The sequence below is a fragment of the Solanum dulcamara genome, chromosome 8 (genome assembly GCF_947179165.1).
Source record: "Solanum dulcamara chromosome 8, daSolDulc1.2, whole genome shotgun sequence".
NCBI lineage: Eukaryota > Viridiplantae > Streptophyta > Magnoliopsida > Solanales > Solanaceae > Solanum > Solanum dulcamara.
The window spans coordinates 1,240,038-1,263,030 of record NC_077244.1 but is presented as its reverse complement, the minus strand read 5'-3'; the positions used below and the strand labels follow the sequence as shown (position 1 = coordinate 1,263,030).

At 33.4% G+C, this 22,993-nt stretch overlaps 3 protein-coding genes across 4 annotated transcripts; all 3 read right to left on the bottom strand.

Moving 5' to 3' along the window:
• Positions 1–1,710: 1,710 nt before the first annotated feature.
• On the bottom strand, positions 1,711–5,229 carry LOC129899548 (probable WRKY transcription factor 21). Its single transcript, XM_055974550.1, has 3 exons — positions 3,373–5,229; positions 3,156–3,281; positions 1,711–2,199 (listed from the first exon to the last, which is right to left on the bottom strand). The coding sequence occupies exons 1-3, from the start codon at positions 4,158–4,160 to the stop codon at positions 2,055–2,057; spliced, it is 1,059 nt and encodes a 352-aa protein (XP_055830525.1). The 5' UTR covers positions 4,161–5,229; the 3' UTR covers positions 1,711–2,054.
• A 2,583-nt stretch (positions 5,230–7,812) lies between these two features.
• On the bottom strand, positions 7,813–15,841 carry LOC129898689 (E3 ubiquitin protein ligase DRIP2-like). Of its 2 annotated transcripts, none has more exons than XM_055973317.1 (7): positions 15,299–15,841; positions 13,546–13,645; positions 12,584–12,908; positions 11,109–11,530; positions 10,949–10,999; positions 10,070–10,142; positions 7,813–8,433 (listed from the first exon to the last, which is right to left on the bottom strand). In XM_055973317.1, the coding sequence occupies exons 1-7, from the start codon at positions 15,408–15,410 to the stop codon at positions 8,254–8,256; spliced, it is 1,263 nt and encodes a 420-aa protein (XP_055829292.1). In that variant the 5' UTR covers positions 15,411–15,841; the 3' UTR covers positions 7,813–8,253. The 2 variants fall into 2 exon arrangements, with proteins under 2 accessions (XP_055829292.1, XP_055829293.1); XM_055973318.1 differs by having other exon boundaries at positions 13,546–13,638; positions 15,299–15,444.
• Positions 15,842–17,757: 1,916 nt separating this feature from the next.
• On the bottom strand, positions 17,758–21,438 carry LOC129898690 (auxin-responsive protein IAA16-like). The gene is made up of 5 exons (XM_055973319.1): positions 21,117–21,438; positions 20,276–20,481; positions 19,471–19,594; positions 18,104–18,165; positions 17,758–18,000 (listed from the first exon to the last, which is right to left on the bottom strand). Exons 1-5 carry the CDS (start codon positions 21,323–21,325, stop codon positions 17,960–17,962), a joined length of 642 nt encoding a protein of 213 aa, XP_055829294.1. The 5' UTR covers positions 21,326–21,438; the 3' UTR covers positions 17,758–17,959.
• Positions 21,439–22,993: the final 1,555 nt, after the last annotated feature.

Genomic DNA, 22,993 nt, shown 5'->3' with positions numbered 1-22,993 from the left:
TGTAATGTTGTTGAGGAGAATGTCGTCTGCTTCGAAATCTTTCATTAGAAGGCAACATGAATCAAAACTTACTGTGGCAGGTAGACAAGTTTTCATATATATCTTGAATGATTTCGGACCAGGCTTCATTCCCCTCAACTCTGATCCAACAAATATGTGTTCTTAATTTTTTATTTTATTTTATTTTAGGGTATGTTTTGTATAAAGGAAAATTTTTCCGCAAAAATATTTGTGGAAAAGATTCACCAGTTCCATTGACTAGACTAAAAACGTGGTTCAATCGATCAAGAGGTGCGCTTGATCACTTTGATCTCATGTTGATTTTGGCTACTAATAAGGGGCTCGGCTTGGGGGGAGGGGTGGGGGGGCTCTCTCTTGTGTGTTAGCAAAGGAAACATAAGAGTAAGAGAAATTGGTCGAATGATTGTTATTTGATAGTCGTTTCAGCCGTAGCTAATTCTATGATTTAGAAAGTCAATCTAATCTCCCTCCATAAAGTTTTGTATTGGAGGTCAGAAATTCGTGTGCGGAGAAAAAGCCCAGCTCCAAGTTGTTCAAGAATAATGGTATTGAGTTTCTTCATTTCTTATTTATATATTCTACTGTATGGTAAGTAAGCAAAAAAAATACTATCTCAAGAATATTTATATGAAATTTTAGAAACTACTAGGGATGTGCGGATGAAGTGGGAAAGGTTGGGAGTAGGGAGTTCAGGGGTAGTCCAGGGGTGGGGATTAGGAGCATTGACGTTGAGAAGTAGACAATGAACTTAGAATGCCAATTATAAAACTTGTACATCTCCACAGCTATAGCCTTGTTATGATTTTACCTGAGTTAAAGGTGCACCACTATATATAACACATGCCAGTAAGACCACCAAAAATCTTTGTAACAGTAACGTTCCACAAAAGTCATGGGTTATTACCAATCCGATGATTCCGCGAGACCGATTCCCTAGGTGTGACGAGGCGGAGTTAGCTTCTTGGAGCCCTGTAGCCTGTAGGCTATAGGTGAGTTTTGAGGTATGTCTGTGTATCAATTTCTGTTTGTTATTTAATTTTTGTTGATAATTGGGATAATGTACAATTTCAAATAATTTTTTTAAAAAGTTCTACAAAAATGGGTGCATTGTGTCACATGTAAGCAGGTTAAAATGGATCGAGTCAATAAACCTGTTGAATCATAACTCATCCAATGTTTGTTTGTGATTAGATGCGCTATCAAGTTTATTTGAACTAAAATATGGGTCATATCTTTTTTACCTTTCCTTCAATTTCTTTTATTCTAATAATATTTTTTCAAAGTTAGTAATTAGTTTTGCAGATCAACAATCCAGCAAAAGAGCTAAATGGATTAAAAGACTCCATTTCTTCATCTTTTTAAATGATAAATCTTTCTCAGAACATGGAGTGTGCTCATTGATCGAACACTCTTGCGCCGAAGACCACCTTTGTTTTAATAATAATAAGAATTAAGGTAAGTATCAAAGCGCGGAAAATCAAACTTATATAAAAAGTTCTAATACATACTTATACATTATATATACATGGTTATACAATATTAATTATACAATATTGATACGTTACATATACATACGATCATTTCGGATGAAATGATTTCTTAATATATACAGAGTTTTGGAAAAGTTATCAAATTCACGTGAACCCATAATTAAGCCTGTAGATGAATGTAAGCTAGTGCCGTAAGGTGTTGAGTTAAGTCCCAATCCGCTCCGGAGGAGGGGTGAGGGGCAGATTAAAGGAATATAACTTTTCTTGCATTGTAACAAATCTAAATCTACAACTGAAAGCACGCATATCACAAACCTAAGTTACCACAGTGGCTAAATTACAAAAAAGGATTCATACTTGATGAGGAAATATTCTTACAATCAGGAAAATCTCGAATCCTATCGCATAGTTCATCGACCCGGAATTGATGTTTTATCCTCCAAAATACCATATGTACAGCAACAACGGAAGTCAATCGATAATAGAGTATGTAAAAAGCTGTCGAGGATTGTGATCAGCTTTGTTAAAATTTTCCGATAGTTTTCAGGTATTAGCCAATTGTGATGGCAACATGGGATGATTATGTTCACCTTCGTATGTCACGATAAGCATTGAAGCGTCTTCCAAGCATCTCTCGACATGTTTCCGGGCAGGGCAACCTCTCATGCTGCTACATTTATAATATCCCCTGCATACATCAAGGAAGGCGTTTAAGTCTATGCAAAAATGCATTAAACTTGCTCAGACTCGAAGCAAGAATTGGTTGTTGTGATCAATAAATACAGTGGTTGGATTCTGTTCAACAGCCCAAGGACTTGGAGCACATCTTTTGTTCTTTCCACCAATTCCTATCGAGTCGGGAAGGAATGAGTAATGGGTCGGGGAATCGGGCATCGGCCCTCTTGGATCCGTCCGGTAGGAGGACAAGTTGAAAGAGCTACGGTAGTTACACTTTCTGACTTGATAGAGCCACTATCATACCACAGATCCCGGAAGTATAAGCAAAGAATAATATAACAGCCTATTGATATGGGCAAACTATTGAGTAGCAGTTAATTGAAAGGAAGAATCAACAAGTCAAGCATAATAATTGTTCTTTTTTCGATTGAGAAAAATTAAAAGGAAGATCGTTAAGTTAATCATTATCCAGCCTCCAAGCCAGTACATTATTCGAGCTGTTCACTTCAGCACCCAAATATGATGTATGTCTGAATGCCAAACAAGAAGGATGGGAGTCATGTGAAAGAGACAAGCTTTCATGTTAGACTGGAGCTCCTTATAACTTATCTTCTTAAGGATTGAGGTTTACGGATTCCTAAAACAATCTAAAAGATAATATAAGATAATAACTAGGTTCACAGTCAAATATTTATAGATATTTCAGTGGATTTCTCATTACGTATACAAGGTCTAGGCAAAAGCTACTCGGTTCCCATGAACCTGTACTTCATACTCTGCATCCGCCATCAACCACATACATCAAACATGACAATTAAAATCCTAGGGAATACACTTTCTCACTCTCCAATTCTATGATCAAGATGCACATGGCAAAAATGTGATTAAAAATTATAATCACAAATTTCCGATTTGCAAACACGTGGTAATTGAGCTGCAGCTTACGGAAGAAGGTGTGAATAGTACCTAGGATGCGGAGAACCTTTGATCGGCTTTTGTCCATACTTTCTCCAAGAATACTCATCGGAAGGAATATCAGCTAGCTTGTTACTTACCGCAGGTATTTTGATTGATCTCTTCACTCTGTGTTTCCTATATGAAAGACAATTCCAAAGTTATTAATCACCTTTAAGACATTACATGATAAAAATAGGAAAAATATAAAGCAAGACAAAACACAAACCTCTTCTTTGAACAATGACATCTTCCACTGCTTCCGCATTTCACGCTTCCCTCATCTCCCCTTCCGGAGCACTTTCTCTTGTGTTGGTCTGAGCTCTGATCCGCAGAGTGTGAAGTCCCAATTAAATGAAAGCTATTACCATTAGCAACGCTACCATCCACACTCAACGAGGATATAAATGACCTAGTCGAAGACATGGTCGGAGTACATGTCGAGCTATCAAAATTTAGACTAATGCCACTATTGCTCCGCCTGTACATCATCTCCAGGGGCTGTTTCAATTGCTGCTGCTTCTGCTGCTGCTGAAATAGAAACCGCCGTTGTTGTTGCTGCTGCTGTTGCTGTTGAAGATAGTTATAGCTCGGGAAAGGCGTTTGTTGGTCAAAATTAAGGGGATTTCTACTATCTGAACTTAATTCCAAAGAAGGGCTTCCTAAAGTTAGATTGCATTTCACATTAGTACCCATCTCTAGTACTCGATTTTCAGGAGAGTCAAAAGGAAGTAACCCTTTAAGAGCTTTCGCCTGATCATCGATTTTGCAATTCGGGTTTTCCACAAGGATGTTATGAGGTAAAGGGTTCTTGAATTTGTTCGATTTCCTCACTCTTGCATGACCTAAATTTGAATTCAAAAGAGTGACAACTTTTTTGAACTTGTGTACAGATTCTCCAGTTTCTCTAACTAAATTCGTATACGAATTCTGATCATGTGTCCTAGATGATAAAAGACTAATCACTCTATGACAATTCTCAACTGCAGCCTTGTTAGCTTCTTCTATTTCCTCCATTTCACCTCTACAACAATAATTCCGCAAACACAAACAAGTACTACTATTACTACGCCTCAATCTCAAACAAGTTAGGATCGGCTATATGAATACTCAATGCTTCATTTAAGCTCAACCCAAACCACACAAAAGGAAAAAAAAAGACACTACCCCCTTAGAAAACCGCCAACAAGAACTTGGTTCTTTTGCAAATCTAGAAATTCATTTCAGCATATTGAACCTTCTTGAACTGTTTCTTTTCAAGAACCAAAAAGATTTGTACAAAGATAGAAATGACCAAAAAAAAGTGCAGACAGAGTTGCCCCCAAAACACAAGAAAATCTACACACCACCTCCAAAAAACTCAAGATACAGAACTTCAATCAACCTGAAAATTATGGTAAAAAGAAAAAGAAGGAAAACAGAAGCAATAAACACCCATTTACAGTTAAAAAAACAGAAGGACAAAAAGGGGTTCTTGGATTGAAATTTCAAGAAACCAAACTCAACAAAGAAACCATGCTCAAACTACCAAGCTAGTATATCAAGAATGAAATTAACAGAAAATAAAACATACCCAAATGAAAAAATCAGCATAAAAACAACAGCAAATGCATTGAGCAAGACAAAAAAGCAATAAAGATTGGATCTTTACACTTATAAGAATGAAATTAACAGAAAATAAAACATACCCAAGATGGAAAAATCAGCAAGAAAAACAGCAGCAACAAAAAAAAAACAATAAAGATTGGATCTTTACACTTATTATGGTGTGTTGTCAAACCCTAGATTCTTCAAAATTTCACAAGGGGTTGGGGGTTGGGATGGGGGTAGGTAGTTGATGAGGGGAAAAAAGGTTTTGGAGTATGTGAAAGAGGAGACTTTTTAGCTCAGCTAGAGAAAAGAAAATCAAAAATCACAAGTCCAAAAGTATACAAAGCTGCAATCTTTAATATTTATTCCATTATTATGATTGTTTATTGTTAGAAAAACAATGGAATAAGATTAGAGAGAGAGAATCAAACAACAGTAGTCATTAGTCAAGGAGTACTAGCATTTGAGTACTTCAAGATTGAGGGAGAGGGAATCTCAATTTTTTTAATTTTTTTTTTTTGACTATTTGATTATTTTTTTTGTTGGATAATGGCTTGTGAGTGTACTAATGAGAAAATGACAAAAAAAAAATGATCATTCATATTTGAGGATAAGTTCAAAATAGGTCTATTAATAGGTTATTAGTTTTTCCTCTGTTTTAATTTATTTATTTATTTTAATTTGATATGAATTTTTTAAAAAAATATTATCTTAAATTAAAGATATATTAAATATATCAAAATATTCTTCAATTTTGAGATTTTGTCATATAAAAAATTGAAATTAAAGAGTTATCAAAAAAGAAAAAAAATTATTTTTGAAATAAACTAAAAAAATTGGACAACTAAATTAAAACAGAGAGTATAATCTAAAACACTTCTGATCTTTTAAATTTATCAAAGTTATGGAGTAATAATAAGACTTTTAGTCTCTGTTGTATATTTATGGAACTCTTCGATTAGATTTTTACAGAAATAATGAAGAAGAAAAAAATGAAATTAGCGAGAAATTATGTTTAGAGGTATAATTTTTGTAGTTTCTAATATTTTTTAATTATTTCTAAAGTTTGGTACAATTTTTTGGGGTATGAATTCTTCTATTTTCTTATATTTATTAATAATGTTTTAATGTAATTTGTTGTGTTCCTTCTTATAAAATTTGATAACATCTTCTAGATGTTTATAATTAAAAAATATCCATTAATTTCATCAAGTGTAATAAATATATATTACCAAATATTTGATGGACATTAAAAGTATCAATTTTTGACAGACTTAAAAGAACTAAAATGCATTCAGTGTATACTTAAATAAAAGGATTAATAGAATATTTTGAATTTATTTTTAAATATTTTTTGTCATTTAGTGATGTATTAATTGTCAATTATTTGTAATAAATAAAGACCTGAGAAAAACAAAGGATGAAACAAAAACTGCTGTCTCTGTCATAGACTCACAGATTTCAAAGTGGGTCCAAAAGAATTATTCCTTCTGTTTTGTTTACTTATTTTTTTTTTGTCCGATGTCTGAAATCCACGTTAAAACCTCGATTAAATTTGAATCACTTATTCAAAAATAACATTTCCAGCATAATTTTCTCCCTACGAAGGACTCGAACCTTTACTTATTTCTTGTTCCTTTGTTTCCTTGTTGGTCGTATTTGTATGATAATAATAATAATATAGTTAATATAATTTTATAAATAGATTTAAAGATAATAGCGTGCATGAAGATTTTATGACTAACTTGAAAGATAGAAAGGTCATTACTTATGGACCCTTAATTTAAGAAAAGATAATTTGATTATATATTTTTTTTAACTTTCAATTTAGTGTTCGATACTTACTTAAAACTCGATTAAATTTAAATTTCCATTCGCTCAAATTCAAACTTTGATTAAGAGTGAAGAAATTTCGAACTTAACCTCGCACTATTCTAAATATGTATTGATCCTTAATATAATATATTGATATTATGCATGTACATTAATTGTTTTGGTCAAATTCGTTTTAAAATATTTGATATATTAAGAAAACAAGAAATATATTGATATTACAAAAGTACCAGACTATTACTTATTAATTAAAAATGAGATACTTATCTAAACATAAAAGGATAATTGAGACAAATACTCTTTTTGATTAAAAATATTACTATTGATTAAATAACTTTTTTTAAGAAATATATAAATATTTTAAACTATAACACCAAATACTTAATATAATCTTGTAAGTGTGATCTGGCAAAGATGATGCATATGCAGACCTTGCTTTTATCGAGTGAAAATAATTTAGAAAAGAAACATCATAAAAATCTTATAATAATCTAATAATTATAAAATACGCCAAGTTCCTCATACTACATTAGACATCTTTTTTAAAAAATATTTTTATTCTTGACAAGAAGTTTTCGGATTTGAGATCATACTGTCTAGAAGGTTTTTTATCTTCTTTTTTTTTTTAATATGAAATTTTTCGATGTGAATTTGACTTTAGATAGTACTAACATTGAATATGTCTCCTTTTGATTCGACTTGAGAATATATTAAAGCCAGACTTTACAATAATATAAAAATTGCTTTATTTCGTCTAGTCATTATTGTTGGAATAATTGAGAAAGCACCTAGGGATCCACATAAAGTTAAAAAAAATCTATCATACAAATTTTGAAATTAGACTAATAATGATCTCCAATTCTAGTTTTGAGTATGTTAAAAAAAATTGTTAAAAGTTTTGTTTTAAAATAGGTTTTACAATCATAGATTCAAATTCATGGAAACTCTAATATGAATACCAAATCTTTAATGATGTGAAAAAAATAAAGTAAATACTTGCCAACACGGCACACTGATGTTAGACTAGACAAAAAGAGAATAGAAGTGAATTTAGGATTTGAACGTTACGAAAAAAAACACTTCCAACTTATATGACATAGTTTGATTCGACCAAGTCCAAGGAGGACTAGCAATAATTTGGGTGCAGCCATGCAAACTAAATAAACGGAGCCAAGTTCAGGGTGATGAATTCACGTATCACTCAAGTAGTGTTAGTACAAAACCTTAAAAAAAGACGATCTACTAGTTGAAAAAAGAATGGGTTCAGTTGAACCACAAAATCCGCCCTACAATTTGTCTTTGTTCACTAAACTATGCTGGTTGGAAGTTAAAAAAACACATGAATATGAAAGTATTATCCAAATTCACCATCTACAATAGTACAATGTAGTGTTTCAAACTTGCAACAGATTGGAGAAACACCATTTCAACTTGAAAAAGTCGTATCTCACAAGTGCCACGAGTGCTAAGCTTGAAATTTCACAGTACTCTGTGAAAGCTCCTCCTTTATCGTCTCGTTGCTAATTTGCAACAGTTGCCGCACCAGTTGCTGTATATAACCTGCACGTCTAATCGCTCACCACATTTCCTAATATGAGAGTTACTAACTAAGCAGTTCCGGGCTGCTACTGCAACGTATGCACGGGGTTGTACAGACTATCGAGTATGTGAAGGCAAAAAGAATAATTCAACAAGACATAAGGCTTGGAACCTTTCGAGCATAAGCCAACACCATCACAAAGTCATTAGCTGATGAACCAATTATTACTGGAACTCTTTCTGAAGTGGTAGTTTGAAGCCACATATCAACTAAACTATTCAGTTGTAGAGTGGGAACTAGCAACTGTCCCATATATCTTATCTCAACCTACAAGAGACCAAAATTGTTAGTACAACATAAAAATCATCAAATTTTGTATGTTTTCGACACTTACATTTGCGAGAAGAGAAAACACACACTCTCTCTCTCTCTCTCTCTCCCTCTTTCTTAATGCTAGGTACAAGGAAAATATTCTCTTTACTTTTAGGCAAGACAACAAGTGATATCAGCCATACTTATCACCCATAGGCTATGTTGTTCCGACTCTTCAAATCCTCCAAAAGTAGTGACTTTTTGGAGAGCCAATACTTTTGAAGAGTCCGAGCAACATAGACTCTTCAAAATGTCAACAGGTCCGTGCCAGATCCTCCAAAAGTAGCGACTTTGTAAAGAAATGGATCTTGGGCCTAACTCAACGCCAAAAGCTAGTTTAGAGGGTGAGGATTGTCCAAAACCATGTAAGGCGACCAATTACCCATCCATATCCGATGTGGGGACTCTTACTAAGTCTTTTTGGATGAGATGACACGGGTGAGACGATACTTTTGAAAAGCCCAAGCAACCTAGTCCACAGGTAACTTCCAGACAAGTCTGATTAATAACACAGATATGGAAGTGACAGAGCATAGGTAATGCATAAAAAGAGAGTAGTTCATGGAGATGCTAAAAACACAAAAAGTTGGAAGTTGCCTACTCGTCTTGGCATTCATTGAAGTCAAAATGACAGTAAACCTTAAAGCCAAGTTCCTATTAGTTTAACTTTATCTTTTTCATGTTGGCATTGACAGGCCAACTTGTTTAACTTTATCTTTTTCATGTTGGCATTGACAGGCCAACTTATGCGCACCTCGACTAATCACATCTCGCATAAATACTGCCCAGCAAGGTTTTAGCAGTAGGCTCACATCAAGAGTCGTAGTGGGAATTCAACCTTGAATTTTCACAGGTTGTTACTCCCACGACTCAACCACTTGCAGACTTATTCCATTCAAGTTTATGAACAACTCAATGTAGTCCAATGCTGTCTGTATATATATCAGTATAAACTACTCAAAACTGCCACTTTCCATCTGAAATTGCAAGTTCAAGTTATATATGTTTTTGATCAGTAAGTTCACATTACATTTTTAGGTCAAGTCAACAAATACTGGGTTCACTACAAAGTATAATAATAGAATACGATGTTGCCCCTCCCCCTCCTCCACACCTCTTTACAACTTTGTCCTCATCAATTACTAAAAGAAAAAACTTTAAAAGGAAAAAAAAAGATTAAAGGAAAAGTCAGTATTTAGCTTCCGAATTCCCACTTCACAACAAGCAATAGCCGTTGGCCAATTCCTCATCCATATATTATGTGAAGTTAAAACAGTTCATTTAATTCAAAGTTCTGTTACCAATGCACACAAGTCTCTGCTAGTTCATTCTGACGTTGGGGCTTCAATACTGATACAGTTTCTGGCCCCCTTTGCATTGCCCCTCAAATTTTCATACTCAACCAGATTTCTTGAAAACCAAGTTCTAAAATTGATAAGACCAACATTACACCCAACAGAATAATGTATTACAGGAAATCATGCCCTTACATAAATTTTTTCAACCTTCAAACCAGAATAGGTAGGATTGTAAGCAAATATTAATGACATTTATTGATTGCTAAATTACCAAAAATGCAAAAGATAATTACCTCATATTCGCTAGAAAGATTCAACTTCTTCATCAAGTACTTTTGGATGAACAAAACTGGAATATTTCCATCCCTGCAATAGAATGTAAAAGATATGAATACAATCATGAGCCGCCTTTCAGTGAAAAGCACAAAAGGTGCATATAGTTGCTTTGTCAAACGCTCAAGCTAAAGGCAACTCAAATCAAGTACTAAATTTTTCCTCACAGCACACTATGTGCAATCAGGTTGTTTTTTTGTTTAGAATTAATCTAAATGTACTCAGACTTAAAGCATAACCAACTATGAAGGTCAGCTCAACTGATCTTGGAAAGACACAAAGTAGTCACCATGATCTGTCACTTCTATTTTTCCTTTTCATTTGTATTTGGAGAAATTAGGCATGACATCGTATAGCTATCCAAATAGAAACTATCACCAAATTGCAGAAATGGAGAAGAAGAAGTGATAACTACCATTATCTATCCATCTAGTTTTCATTTTTATTTGTATTAGGAGAAATCAGACATGACATCCACAAAGCTACCCAAACAGAAACTATCACCAAATTGCGAAATTGGAGAAGAGGAAATCGTGCATCACTCTTCCAGCTTCTCACGTCAAGAAGGGCATAAAATATTACTCCTTCCATCCCAATACCTCTGGGCTTGTTTTAGACCACAAATTTCAAAAGTTTCCTTTCATTCTTAAACTCCACGCCTAGTCAAACACCATGACATAAATTGGGACGGAGGGAGTACCAGGTTTCAAGTGTCGAACTTCATGAAGCTATATATATTCTTTGTGCAAACTAAATGACTTATCAGAGCATAATACAAAACCTAGATAGAAGCAGGATAAAAAAATTGCTAATCAAATGAAATCACAAAAAAAACTTACTTTATTCTCAAGTAACCTGCAGAAATCTGGGGCAAGGGTGCCTCTCCCTGCCTGAAACAGTTAATTAGCAGAGCTATTAATAAAAACAATTAATAGTTCAATATTTACTTTATATACAGAATAAACAGAAATGTTCTGTAAAATAAAAGCAGATTCTTACTGGTCCTCAGAGGCCACTAATGAGAACCAAATTGGATTAGTCCTCCTTTCACATTTGACACTGATTAAATCCAGCACAGCTTGTGGTGATATACTAAATTCTCCAAAAGTTGATGCCTTTTTTCGGCGAATTCTTCGCAACTTTTTAGGTTTTTCTGATTCTGAAGGAACAGGACCACAGTTGTGCTTGTCATCTTGGACCTTCAATTTCTGTCCATGTTCTTTGACTTTCATTCCCCAACCTTGACCCCCATTGTCATGGCAATGCGAGCTTTCTGTTTTATAACATTTGTTCTTGTTTGCTACTTCCACCAAACAATCCAAAGGTTTCCACAAATCAACTTTGCCTTCTTGTTGTTCAGTGCCATCGTCAGTTCCTTTGTCTGGTGTGGGATGGCTAGAAGGCTTGGCGTTGGAATAATTCTGGAAAAATCACATGAGTTTAACCGATATAGTAATATCCACAGATAAATCGGGATACCCTTGACAAAAGAAAAACTTATCAGGAAAAATAATGAGAGGACATTTCAGATGCCGAAAGTCGAGAATTCATATAGTTATATTTCACAATGTTCTAGACTCACTCCGTGTGAATACGTTAATAGTATAGAGTATACTTCCAAATTCTGAGATGGTTAGAAATCTCAGTATTTAGGTAAATTTTGTCATCTAAAAACTTCTTTTAATTCATGTAATCTGAACTTACCTTATTAAGTAGTGTAAACTCCTGTATAAGGAGCTCTCGTTTGAAAATTGAACTTTTTGGTTACTGTTCTGGAAAGGACTTCTATTCTTCTCTTTTTTCTATGGTTATCAGAGTTTGAACATCAAATTTGTGGCCCTTATTCTGGAAAATTCTTCTTCCCTTCTCTTCTTTGAATTAGAGTTTGGGTAATAAGTCCCTCCTCCAAAATTGAATTTCGGTTATTGTTTCATCAACTTATTCCGTTACTTCCTAGCCATCAATTCAAGCTACACGGATGCTGTCCTGGTGATTTGCAACACCGTTCCTCAATTCGGTGGTTGAAAACAGATTACTTCCGGTATGTGATGCGAGAAGCACTTTCTTTTGCTGTTTCAGTTACCATGGAGTTTTGCGGAAGAAAGGATTCTAGCACCACTTCTCTTTTTGGTGACTGTGCACTATTTCAATGACAATATTTGGAAAGCATTATGCAGCTGGTTGTTCCTTCAAGAATAACTTGTCTGGCACACACCAATTGACTTCACAATTTGAGTTGAAAACTCTAGTTGCTCACTAGTCAATACCTTGAGTTTGAGATGGGATTTTAAAAGTCAAGAGAGCTAATACCATTATACATTAAAATTATCTGGATGCATTCTATGTATCTAAGGTAATAATATAGGATACTCTTGCTAATTCTGTCTTGGTCGAGAATCATGATATTTAGGTAATTTTCCAAATTTCATGTTCTATAAAGTTACCTACATAAGGTCTGAAGGACATGACTTTACCTGCCTTTGACTCTGAGAAGACTTCGTCAAAGTGTCAGGTGAGCTAGAGCTATCTGGCTCTTCTCCAGAATCTTCCTCATTCTTGATAGTTTTCTCAATGGAAAAGGTAGAGCCGCGTAATGCTTTTGTTGCCACCGATTTTGATCTTCTTCCTGTCATTCCAGTATGCGTAGATACTCTGGGAGTGCTGACGCCCAATGATGAAAGTGATCTCTCTTTCCTTCTAACTGGCAATGTGACTGAAGGCACAATTTCAGGTGCCTTCACTTTTCGCCTCTTATAAGGGAATATCTTTGATCTTACATCTTCTAGATTATGATCAGGCCTGAAAAAATCAAATTTAAATAGAAACAGGAAACAACAAACATTGTCAGGACATCTCACATTTATGGAATGATGGAAGAAATATAATAGGCATATTGATAGATACAAACAAAGTAGCAAAGTTAGTGCTAGCAAATGAAGAATAAAGTTGAGCTAGCTGAATTAAATGGTGAAAGCGATCCATTAGGAAGGAGAGAAACCTTAGGTGCTTTGAGGAGGTCACTACTCCAATATTCTTGCTAAATGCTAGATGTTTACAGAACCTTTTTTGTTGGTGTAAACTTGAAAAATGTAAATAGACTTGATAAATTCAAAGATTTTGTTAGCCCCTTGAATTATATCTAGTGATCACAGGAACCATGTACAGGAGCTAATTTTTGCACAGCTGTTCTAGTCATCAGCAAATTTTGGATGCAAATTAACGAAAATATCACTTTACTTGATAATAAAAAAGAAAAAGCACAAAGTTACTAAACTTAGAAGAAATTTTTTTCCTTGGAGTTCCAGGTGGTGGGACAAAAAGCAAAAAAATGTAAAACCAGAACATATTAGACAACTGTAGAATTGAGTACTCAGGCACAGATACACATGTCGAAAATTAAAAGAAAAAGAGCAAGGAGTTAGAAGAAAAATATGACCTCAATTTCTCTAATGGAACACAGCCTAAGTCGATATTACATATTGGACAGCATTCTAATTCTTCATCCGAGAGCTTCTTATAGATGCATTTCCTGCAAACTTAGTGGAGTTCCCAAAGAAAATTGTCAAAACAATGCGTTCATGTAAAAATACCAGTTTCAACATTGCGCAAACCAGAATGCAAATTTCTCCCTTTTAATATGAGTGTAATGAACAATCAACCCATTCATCCAAAAAGATGTCTCAAACAATTTATGCTGCTTAGGAAAATCCCAGGATGTTGCTTCTCAGGGGATGATAAAAAAATTAACATTAGAAGTAATTGTAAAATATAACAGAAACATTTTTAAGGATCCCCAATTTGCTTGTGCTCCAAACGACCGAAATGGATCGAGAAGCATATATTGGCACCTATGCTTGAAACCAATTTGTCACTGAAAATCCACAACGAAATCTAATAGGAATATAGGATAAGAATAGATCTTTCCATATACGGAATTGTGTGGAAGCTTCAATTTTACATATTATTAATCGAGGGTTCTCAATACAAAATATTGATCTCGCAGTGCACCTAGCATTACAAAGAAAATTGTGCATACATCAACCAATGGATTTAAGCTACATACACTAATGGTTCAAAGATTTCTTTTTTACACTATAAAAACTTGCCTTTTTTAGGTAACCAACTCACTGGTTCTGTAGTTAATCACTTAGGATTTAACTTATATAGTTATATACACTGACGTTCTAAAAGATTTCTACACTAGTAGTGTTGTTTCACTGACTGTTATAAGTCACTTACCATCTTTTGCAGGTTATCAATTTGCTTACTATAAATTACCTCCAATTGGCTTTTAAATGACCTCACAAGTCAATATAAGTTGATGCGGATTTTATGAAATCGATTGATAAAGTATGTAGCCAGTACGAATTATTTCATAAAGGAAATTATATTGGCCTTATGTTCCAATTACCCTCGAATCATTCAAATAGAGCAGGCAGAGAGTTGTAACTATGTCGTATACAGCAGAAGAGTAGGTGGATCCTCTAACTTCTTGAGCACGTATGAAACACTCAGATGTATAGGAAGCTATATATACACAGTCCTAACAAGCTAATCGATGCAAATGGAGCAAACCCATATAAAAATAACTCCAATAGTAACAAAAAAACTACAAAGCATTGAAAAAATTGAGTGTCGCATTAACCAAAGAATCTAATTGAAGGGAACTCAAATGCATGAAGACAAGCTAATTGATGCAAAACCCAAATCAAAAAATAACACCAATAGTAACAAAAGAACTCCAAAGCATTGAAAAACTCGACCAAAGAATCTAGGCATAATACATAAACATGTCCTTTTAACTTGCCTCAGCAGACATCTCCTCTCCAAATTTGAGTGTGCACAAGTGGACACACACGTCCTACATATCATAACATGCCTCCGACATGGCATAATGCAAATCAGTTAGAGTGTATCTTACACGAATTGCCACGTAGGACACATGTGTCTACTTATTCAACTTTATATAAGTTTAAGCGTCTAATTATGCTCACCTAAAGTTGGAACGCATAGACGTTAGCTGAAGCCACGTTTATGTAGTATCACATGTATGAATACATAGCTAATCGATGCAAATGGAGCAAACCCAAATCGAAAACAACTCCAATAGTAACAAAAAAAACTCCAAAGCATTGAAAAATTTCAAGTGGCACATTAACCAATAAATCTAATTTAATTACTCAACTTACATGTATGAAGACATTCAGAAATAGTAGTAGCATCTCTGAATAGTCTGTGACAAAGAGGGCAACTCATGCATGCCACAATCGACTCTCTCTTCACCACCAATTGATTCTTCATATTTTCTTCTCAATTTATCACAGCTAGAAACAAATTGAACACATTGGGTTCCTTAAAATTTACGTACATTTCGGTATCTTCATCTGGATTCGACCCGAAAACAGAAGTAAAGAACCCGGAATTATCAAAAAAAACGGGTCGTATGTACAACAATGGTGATACAATAGAGACGAATTTGGGAGCTGAGGAGACCTGTAAATTTGAAATTGAGCAAATGGGTCGGATTGATATGGGAAAAGGGAAAGTGGGTCGATGATGGATTTGGTAGGGTGGGGGTAGAAATGGGGGTGGGGGTGGGGGTGGGGTGATCTCTTCTTCTTCTTCTTCTCTGTGTATAAATCTGCAGTTTTGTGTATTGGGTTTGAGAGTCAAGAAATTCACAGCAGCATGAACTAAGTCAAGGAGTAGTTTTTCTTATTTTTTTTATTTTGGTTTTGCCACGTGTTAGGTTTGTGATAATCCAATTTTATTATGTGTGAGTATTCTATGTGAACTATCGAGAAAAGTTTATCAAAACAACCTCAATTAGCGTTGTTGCATGATTCTACTGAGCATGATGATATTTTAAGCAAAAAATAAAAATAAAAATAATCGATAGTTGAAATATGTTTGAATAAATATTTGCAGGTATATTGTAAATGGGGTCAATGAGTCCACATAAACTCATCCTTCCCTCTCGAGATGTCACTGAGTTCGCGAACTTGTGCTCCTCTCTCAAGATCTTCTTTAAAATATTAAAATATAAATATGTTGAATCCACAGTCAGAGTATCATATAATCAATGATTATTGGATGCAACTCTTTAATTGAGGTTAAAATTTTAAATCTTAGATCTATCTAGTTTTATTTTTCTTTTTAAAATTAAGTAAAACCTCTCTAAAATCAAAAAAGTCTTTTCCTTTTTGCGCTTCTTCTTGTGTGACTCGCTAAACCATCATTCTAAATTTATTGGCAAATTTTATTTATATGCTCAACTTATTATTTATTTTAATTGGGTATTTAAAATATGTTAGATTATTTTTATTAGATATTTTTTATTCAAATTTCACAAGAAAAAAAATTGTGTGTTATCAAGTGTCCATGGTGTATGCTTTTTGCGGACGGCATAGTCCTGATCGATGAGATTCGTAGCGGAATTAACGTCAAGCTGGAGGATTGAAAACATACCTTGGAGTCTAAAGGGTTTAAGCTGAGTAGGACCAAGACAGAGTACTTAGAGTGCAAGTTCAGTGAGACACCTCAGGAGGTTGGTGCGAAAGTTAGACTTGGTGACCAGGCCATCCAAAAGAAAAGTAGTGTCAAGTACCTTGGGTCTATCATGCAAGGCAACGGGGAGATTGACGATGATGTCACACATCGTATTGGGGCAGGGTGGATGAAATGGAAGCTCGCTTCCGGTGTGCTATGTGGCAAGAAGGTGCCACCACAACTTAAGGGCAAGTTCTACAAAGTGGTGGTAAGATCGGCTATGTTATATGGGGCGAAATGTTAGCCAGTTAAGGTCTCTCATGTTCAAAAGATGAAAGTAGCCGAGATGAGAATGTTGAGATGGATGTGTGGGCATACCAGGAGCGACAAGATTAGAAATGAGGTTATTCGGGACAAGGTAGGAGTGGCCTCGGTGGAAGACAAGATGTGGGAAATGCGACTGAGATGGTTTGGACATGTGAAGAGAAGAGACACAGATGCCCCAGTGCGGAGGTGTGAGAGGTTGGCCATGGATGGTTTCAGAAGAGGTAGGGATAGGCCAAAGAAATATTGGGGAGATGTGATTAGACAGGACATGGCACAGTTACAGCTTAACGAGGACATGACCTTAGATAGGAGGGTGTGGAGGACCCATATTAGGGTAGAAGACTAGTACGTAGTCTCGTTATTCTTTCGTATTAGTAGGCGCATTAGCGCACTATAATTTCTTGTGCTCTGACTTCTGTTATTATCTCTCTATTACTTTCTGTACTTTGATTACTCTATTTTATCTGTGTCGCTTTCGTTATTTGCGTTATTCGTTATTTGCTTTTTCATATCGCTTTGAACGTTTTAGCTTTATCTGACCTCTTTCTATGCATCTTTTGAGCCGGGGGTCTCTCAGAAACAGCCGTCCTACCTTAGTAGGAGTAAAGTCTACGTACACTTTATCCTCTCCAGACCCCACATTGTGGGATTTCACTGGGTTATTGTTGTTGTATATATAATAGACAAAATATATGGAAATATAAGGTAGACCATTGCATATGAATATGTTCCCTCTATGTGAGGCAATAAATGCCTTCATTATTAACAAAAGAATATAATACAACGACAATGAGGCATTAAGAAACTTATACTAAATTATTGGACAAACAACTTATAAGATTAGTTTTAAACAAGAAATATTTTAGCTCTAGATAAATTACATACAGAAATTAATATGCTACACTCATTAATACATACAAGCACTTCACAATAGTAGCACTAATACATAACACACTATTCAATCCGCGCAAACACTAGCTACAATCGATGAAATTTTGATCAATTATATTTATTAAGAAAAAGTCAGCCTGATTTCATCCATTTTTGTTCTTGCATTTCTCCATAGCTCTTGGTGCTGAAGTTAAATTTAGAAAAATAATTCAGTATTATAATCAATATACTAAGTAAGCTATTTGGTTAATTAACAATTTTAGTAATTAATGAGTATTATATCATACCTAGTCCTATTGCTTCGGTTCCTTTCATGATGCGCAAGCGCTTGCAAGAATCAACAAACATCCTGTTCATTGAAATGAAATAATATAATGTTATTAACCCCTTCCTCGGACCAAGAGGCTTGGACTATCAAGCGAAAATCTAGGAGCGTAAGTATAGGTTTGGCAAGCTTCTAAAGAATGAGTACACATAAGACAATACATGTACTATAAGATATAAGATGGTGACAAATATGATATCAAAGTCATGTTTCTCTTTAAGTACAACGGTGGAGTAAACCTTTGAGGATGATGAGCCCTTAGAAGGGGTGTCTATGGACTATGATGCCCCGTGACGGAATGCAGACTGACAAGGTGGAGTTACATAGAAGGACTATCAGATTTCTAAGCTAGAGCTTCTAAAGAAGGGGTGTACATGATATCTTAAGCAAATCTCACATCGAAAGAGAGAAGAAAAGTAAAACACTTTATAAGGCATAACATAAGTTCACATGGTATGCACACTTATATGCTCGGTGATAACATAGCACAAGGAATAAATTTGTGAGACATAATGGCCAAACTGAAGAATACACATCATGAACTTGGATTGTGACATGTAGTGAAGATATTAAGGTTTGATCTATTTATATGTATATAATTGAAGTTTTTCATAAACTCTCTATGTTTTATATACCACCTCAATGATTGTTATAGGATGGACGACCACGTGCGGAGATCTTGCTCCTTCTTCCGGAACCGGATGGACAGGATCACTCAATTCTTAATTAGAGATCTCGAATTTAAATCATGAAAATAAAAAAGTATTGGTAATGAGCACTTTCCCTTTATCGAGCCTTACGTGGTGCAAATTTAGACTTATTGAGAATTCAAAATAGTTATTGAACAATAGGTGATTAGAAACAAAAATAAAATAAAAATTATATAGTGTCATTATAAAAAAATATTTACACAATGAGTTAACTTATAAGAATATGATTATAAATAAAATGTAAGCTATAGTCATTTATTGATAACCTAATAAAAATAATAACAGACTTGCTATACTATTGTGTAAAAATATATAACTTTATATTATCGGTATATTTAACTTAACTTCCTTACGAATATATATATATATAATACAAGTTGACAATGTAAAAAACTTTTATATATATACGCTATTGATCATATAGTTTAACATGTGATAGCAGGTTAATTAATATTTTTATCATGTCATTATTGATTATTATCTATCGTAAAATTTATTTATAATTATCTTTTAAATAATTTAATATAATTTTATATTTCATATCATCAATAAGTATATATATAATGTAATTTTTTTATAAAAAAAAATACTATATAGTTGAGGTGTCAAAGTCTCTTACCCCCATGGGACATCTCCAACAAGCATCCAATCACCATCTTTGTCTTCATAGGTAGGAACATAATCAGAACTATTCAAAAGGTCCATCAGTTTCCTCTCAGTCATGAAATCTTTCATTCCTTCGACTATTTCACAGTTTCATTTCAGTCAGTAATAAAACATATACATATAAATTATAATATATCATTTAACTTATATACACTGACATGATAAATAACTTATGTTCTATTAATATAATAATTTAACATTTATTTCTTTTATATTTTTCATGTGATTAGTTTCACCTAAATAAATAGTTATTTTTAGGTGATCAAATAATCGGTAACGAAATTAAAACTTCAATGAGAAAATTTAAAATATTAACATACATTAAAATAAAAAAGATTGAGCTATGAACTATCCACACATTGTAATTTTTCAATGAAGGAATGTCAGTTTAAATCATTTAGATATAGGCGACTCTGCTGCAACTCCAAATCCTATAAATCAACTATAATATAACTAGTTTCACTTTTTTGTGTTGTTATTCTTTTAGCAATACTTAGCTTATAGTGTTTTCTTTTTTATATATTGTCAACATATAGGAATTACATGAGCGGAGCTAGTTAGAGTATCGGTTACAAGTTCAATAGATAATCACAATACTAGTTGCTTTGTGTTAAGAAATCATATTATATGTATCAATAATTCATCTAGAACTTAATAATTAAATTGTTTTTTTTAAAATTCAGAATCTATAAGTACAAAATTTTAGATCCATGTATGATGAGGAGTTAAATTCATAGAAAATATATATAATGACATACCAATAGTGAAGGAATTGAACATCTTGGCTAAGGCATCAGATAATTCTTGATAACTCTTGTACATGTTTAAGTCCACTTTTCTTAGATAAGGTGCACCATCCATTCTGACCTTCACTAAAATATTGTCACTCTCTTGGCCAATCTTCTGGGAAGTCAAAAGATTCTTTCTAAAAGTCCTTACTGGTGGCCAACCTACAACTTGTGTCCTGATCATTTGAATTCATGAATTTCAAAGAGATAGTATAAAAGATGAATTACAAGTAGGAGTGAATTATGTTTGTTTGAATTTTTTATAAATGTTATTGATTACATGTCGCTGTGTCGAATTCTTCAAAAATATAAGTATATTTTTTAAGAATCTGACAAGGGTGTGTCATTATTTTTAAAGAATCTTAGCAACATAGAAGGTGGATACAGTGCATCGGCAAGGGGTTTATCCGAACTCCAATTTTTGTTGATAACAGTACGACGATTCAAATTACGGGTACCACAACTATTCCATGATTACCTATTTAACTTCCATTCAAGCAGACAAAGCTACAATTTTGCTTACAGGTTGAAAAATTCACTAGCTTTGACCTAAATTCAGTATTTATGTTAAAAAATTAAATTCATTTAATATGTATAAAATAATTCATCTAGAATTCAATAAGCTATATTTTCTAAAATTCATAACCCATAAACGCAAAAATTTTAGTAATCCAACTCTACAATCCTACCAACACATGATATCTAATGTCATAAGACTCAAACAGATGAGTAGAAATCACCTAACGCCTGAGATGAATACAACTGATTTTCTTGTAGAGAAGTAGAAGAAGATAAAATTAAAGACACATACTTGGTAGCTGGGGTTTTGAGTGTTGAATTCTTGATGTTGTTAATATCAGAAGAAAGATTGAGCTTTAAATCCACAAAACCTCTTTTACCATTAGAATTATAAGTATCATCATCATGACCTTTTTTTCTTCCACCACCAGGCAACCCTAGCCTTAGTTCTGTCTCCTCAAAATCCAACTTATTACTACTCTTTTCTTCTTCCCCTACCATTTTTGTTATCTTTGAGAGTACTTTTGGTTTGAGATAGAGAAGTGAAAGTTAAAAATATATAGAGTGGAGAGAAGGAGATAAACTATAGCAACTAGATTGAACTTGGTATACCTTATTAAATTGTTACCCCGCTACCTCATTTTATATAACACTATTTGACTAAGCATAAAATTAGAGGCCGGGGGAGTAAAGGGTTCATCTAAATCTCTTTCATCATAAAAATATATTATATACATAAGATTAATATTATTATATTTTATATATCTAGCTATTAGATATAGAATTCCGTTAAGTTCTTCATGTATTTTTTTTTTATATTTTGATCATCCTTAGAGGAAATCCTGATTACGTCAATATGGCATGAAATTGAAAAATTAGGAAGAAAGACCTTTAGTTCATATAAAAAGAATGTATTCTTAATTAGAAATAAAGCAAAGTTATTCCATTTTTAATAATTCAAGGATAAGATTAGTCATTTTTTCTTACTTTGGTGCAACTGTTAATTAGTTGGAAGGATATTTTGAGTTATTTGACTAGTTGGAGGATATTTTTGAACTAATCAACTATGAGTGAGAGCATTTTTTAGCCAAAAATATTACGGAGGGTAAAATCAACTTATTTCAAATAATTTACAGATATTTTAAATATTTTCTCTTCTTTTTAAAATAGATGATAATGATAATATATATATATATATAATGAAATGGAGAGAATACTTCCATACTAGGAAAAAAAAGAAGAAGCTGGCTAATGAGAAAAATAAAAGGAGACAAGAAAATACAATTGAATGAAATGGAGAAGGGTGTGTTTGGGCTAAACAGAGTTTAATAATATTATTATATGGCAGATTAAAGGTGGTGGGGAATGGGTTGCTTTTGTCTTCACTTTGATAAATGATGTGTTGACACTTGCTAAAGTTTATGAGCTGGATTTTTTCTATCTTGTATTCTTGTTGGGTTATAATTTGATCTTATCATGCATTGCCCTTTCCTTGAGTATTCGTGTCGAGTTTTTATATCTAATGAAATATAGATATATATATATATATTTTAGGTAAATTTTTATCCTCTTTCCATCATTATTATCACTTGTTTAATTATTCTTATTGATTTAATTACTGATGATTTAATGTATTTGTGTGTAAGAACAGAGTCAGATAGAATTAAGAAGTTTATTTGAACTTTTTTCGACGAAAATATATATATATATATATATCGAGTGTTTAGCCTTTTTAATTTTTTTGAGTATTTACTTTTTAATATTTTAAAATCTGTTAAGAAAAATTTTGGTTTGGCCACTTGTTATGTACACGTAAACGAACTAATAGTGTAGAATTGTGATGTTGGAGTCCTTCCAATTTCATCAACTGCTCACTCACTTTTTCTCTTAAAAAGGACAACACTGTCTCTTTCACACCCTCTATCAATATTGAATATATTATTAGCAACTAATTAATCACTCTTTTCTTAAATACTTTCTAAATATTATGTACTAGGATCCGTTCGTCATTTTTATTTGTTCATTTTAAATTTTGTATTTGTAGAAAGTCAATGCATATCGGCCTCTAAATAAATGTGAAAGTCTCCGTACACTAAACTATCCTTTATTTAAAGAATATATATTCAAATTTCAGATTATAAATAAAATATTTTAATGTAGGATGCTTCG

Bases quoted from the DNA above. Each gene is read 5' to 3' on its own strand.
- LOC129898689 (XM_055973317.1), bottom strand. From the start codon at position 15,410: ATGAAGAATCAATTGGTGGTGAAGAGAGAGTCGATTGTGGCATGCATG. The intron at 11,000-11,108 runs GTAAGAATCTGC...TAACTGTTTCAG, and splicing joins TTAGTGGCCTCTGAGGACCA to GCAGGGAGAGGCACCCTTGC. The intron at 8,434-10,069 runs GTAATTATCTTT...GGTCTCTTGTAG, and splicing joins ATCTTTCTAGCGAATATGAG to GTTGAGATAAGATATATGGG.
- LOC129899548 (XM_055974550.1), bottom strand. From the start codon at position 4,160: ATGGAGGAAATAGAAGAAGCTAACAAGGCTGCAGTTGAGAATTGTCAT. The intron at 3,282-3,372 runs GTTTGTGTTTTG...TCTTTCATATAG, and splicing joins TGTCATTGTTCAAAGAAGAG to GAAACACAGAGTGAAGAGAT. The intron at 2,200-3,155 runs GTACTATTCACA...TGATGTATGCAG, and splicing joins AAAGGTTCTCCGCATCCTAG to GGGATATTATAAATGTAGCA.
- LOC129898690 (XM_055973319.1), bottom strand. From the start codon at position 21,325: ATGGTAGGGGAAGAAGAAAAGAGTAGTAATAAGTTGGATTTTGAGGAG. The intron at 19,595-20,275 runs GTATGTCATTAT...ACTGTGAAATAG, and splicing joins GTTCAATTCCTTCACTATTG to TCGAAGGAATGAAAGATTTC. The intron at 18,001-18,103 runs GTATGATATAAT...ATTTAACTTCAG, and splicing joins AACCGAAGCAATAGGACTAG to CACCAAGAGCTATGGAGAAA.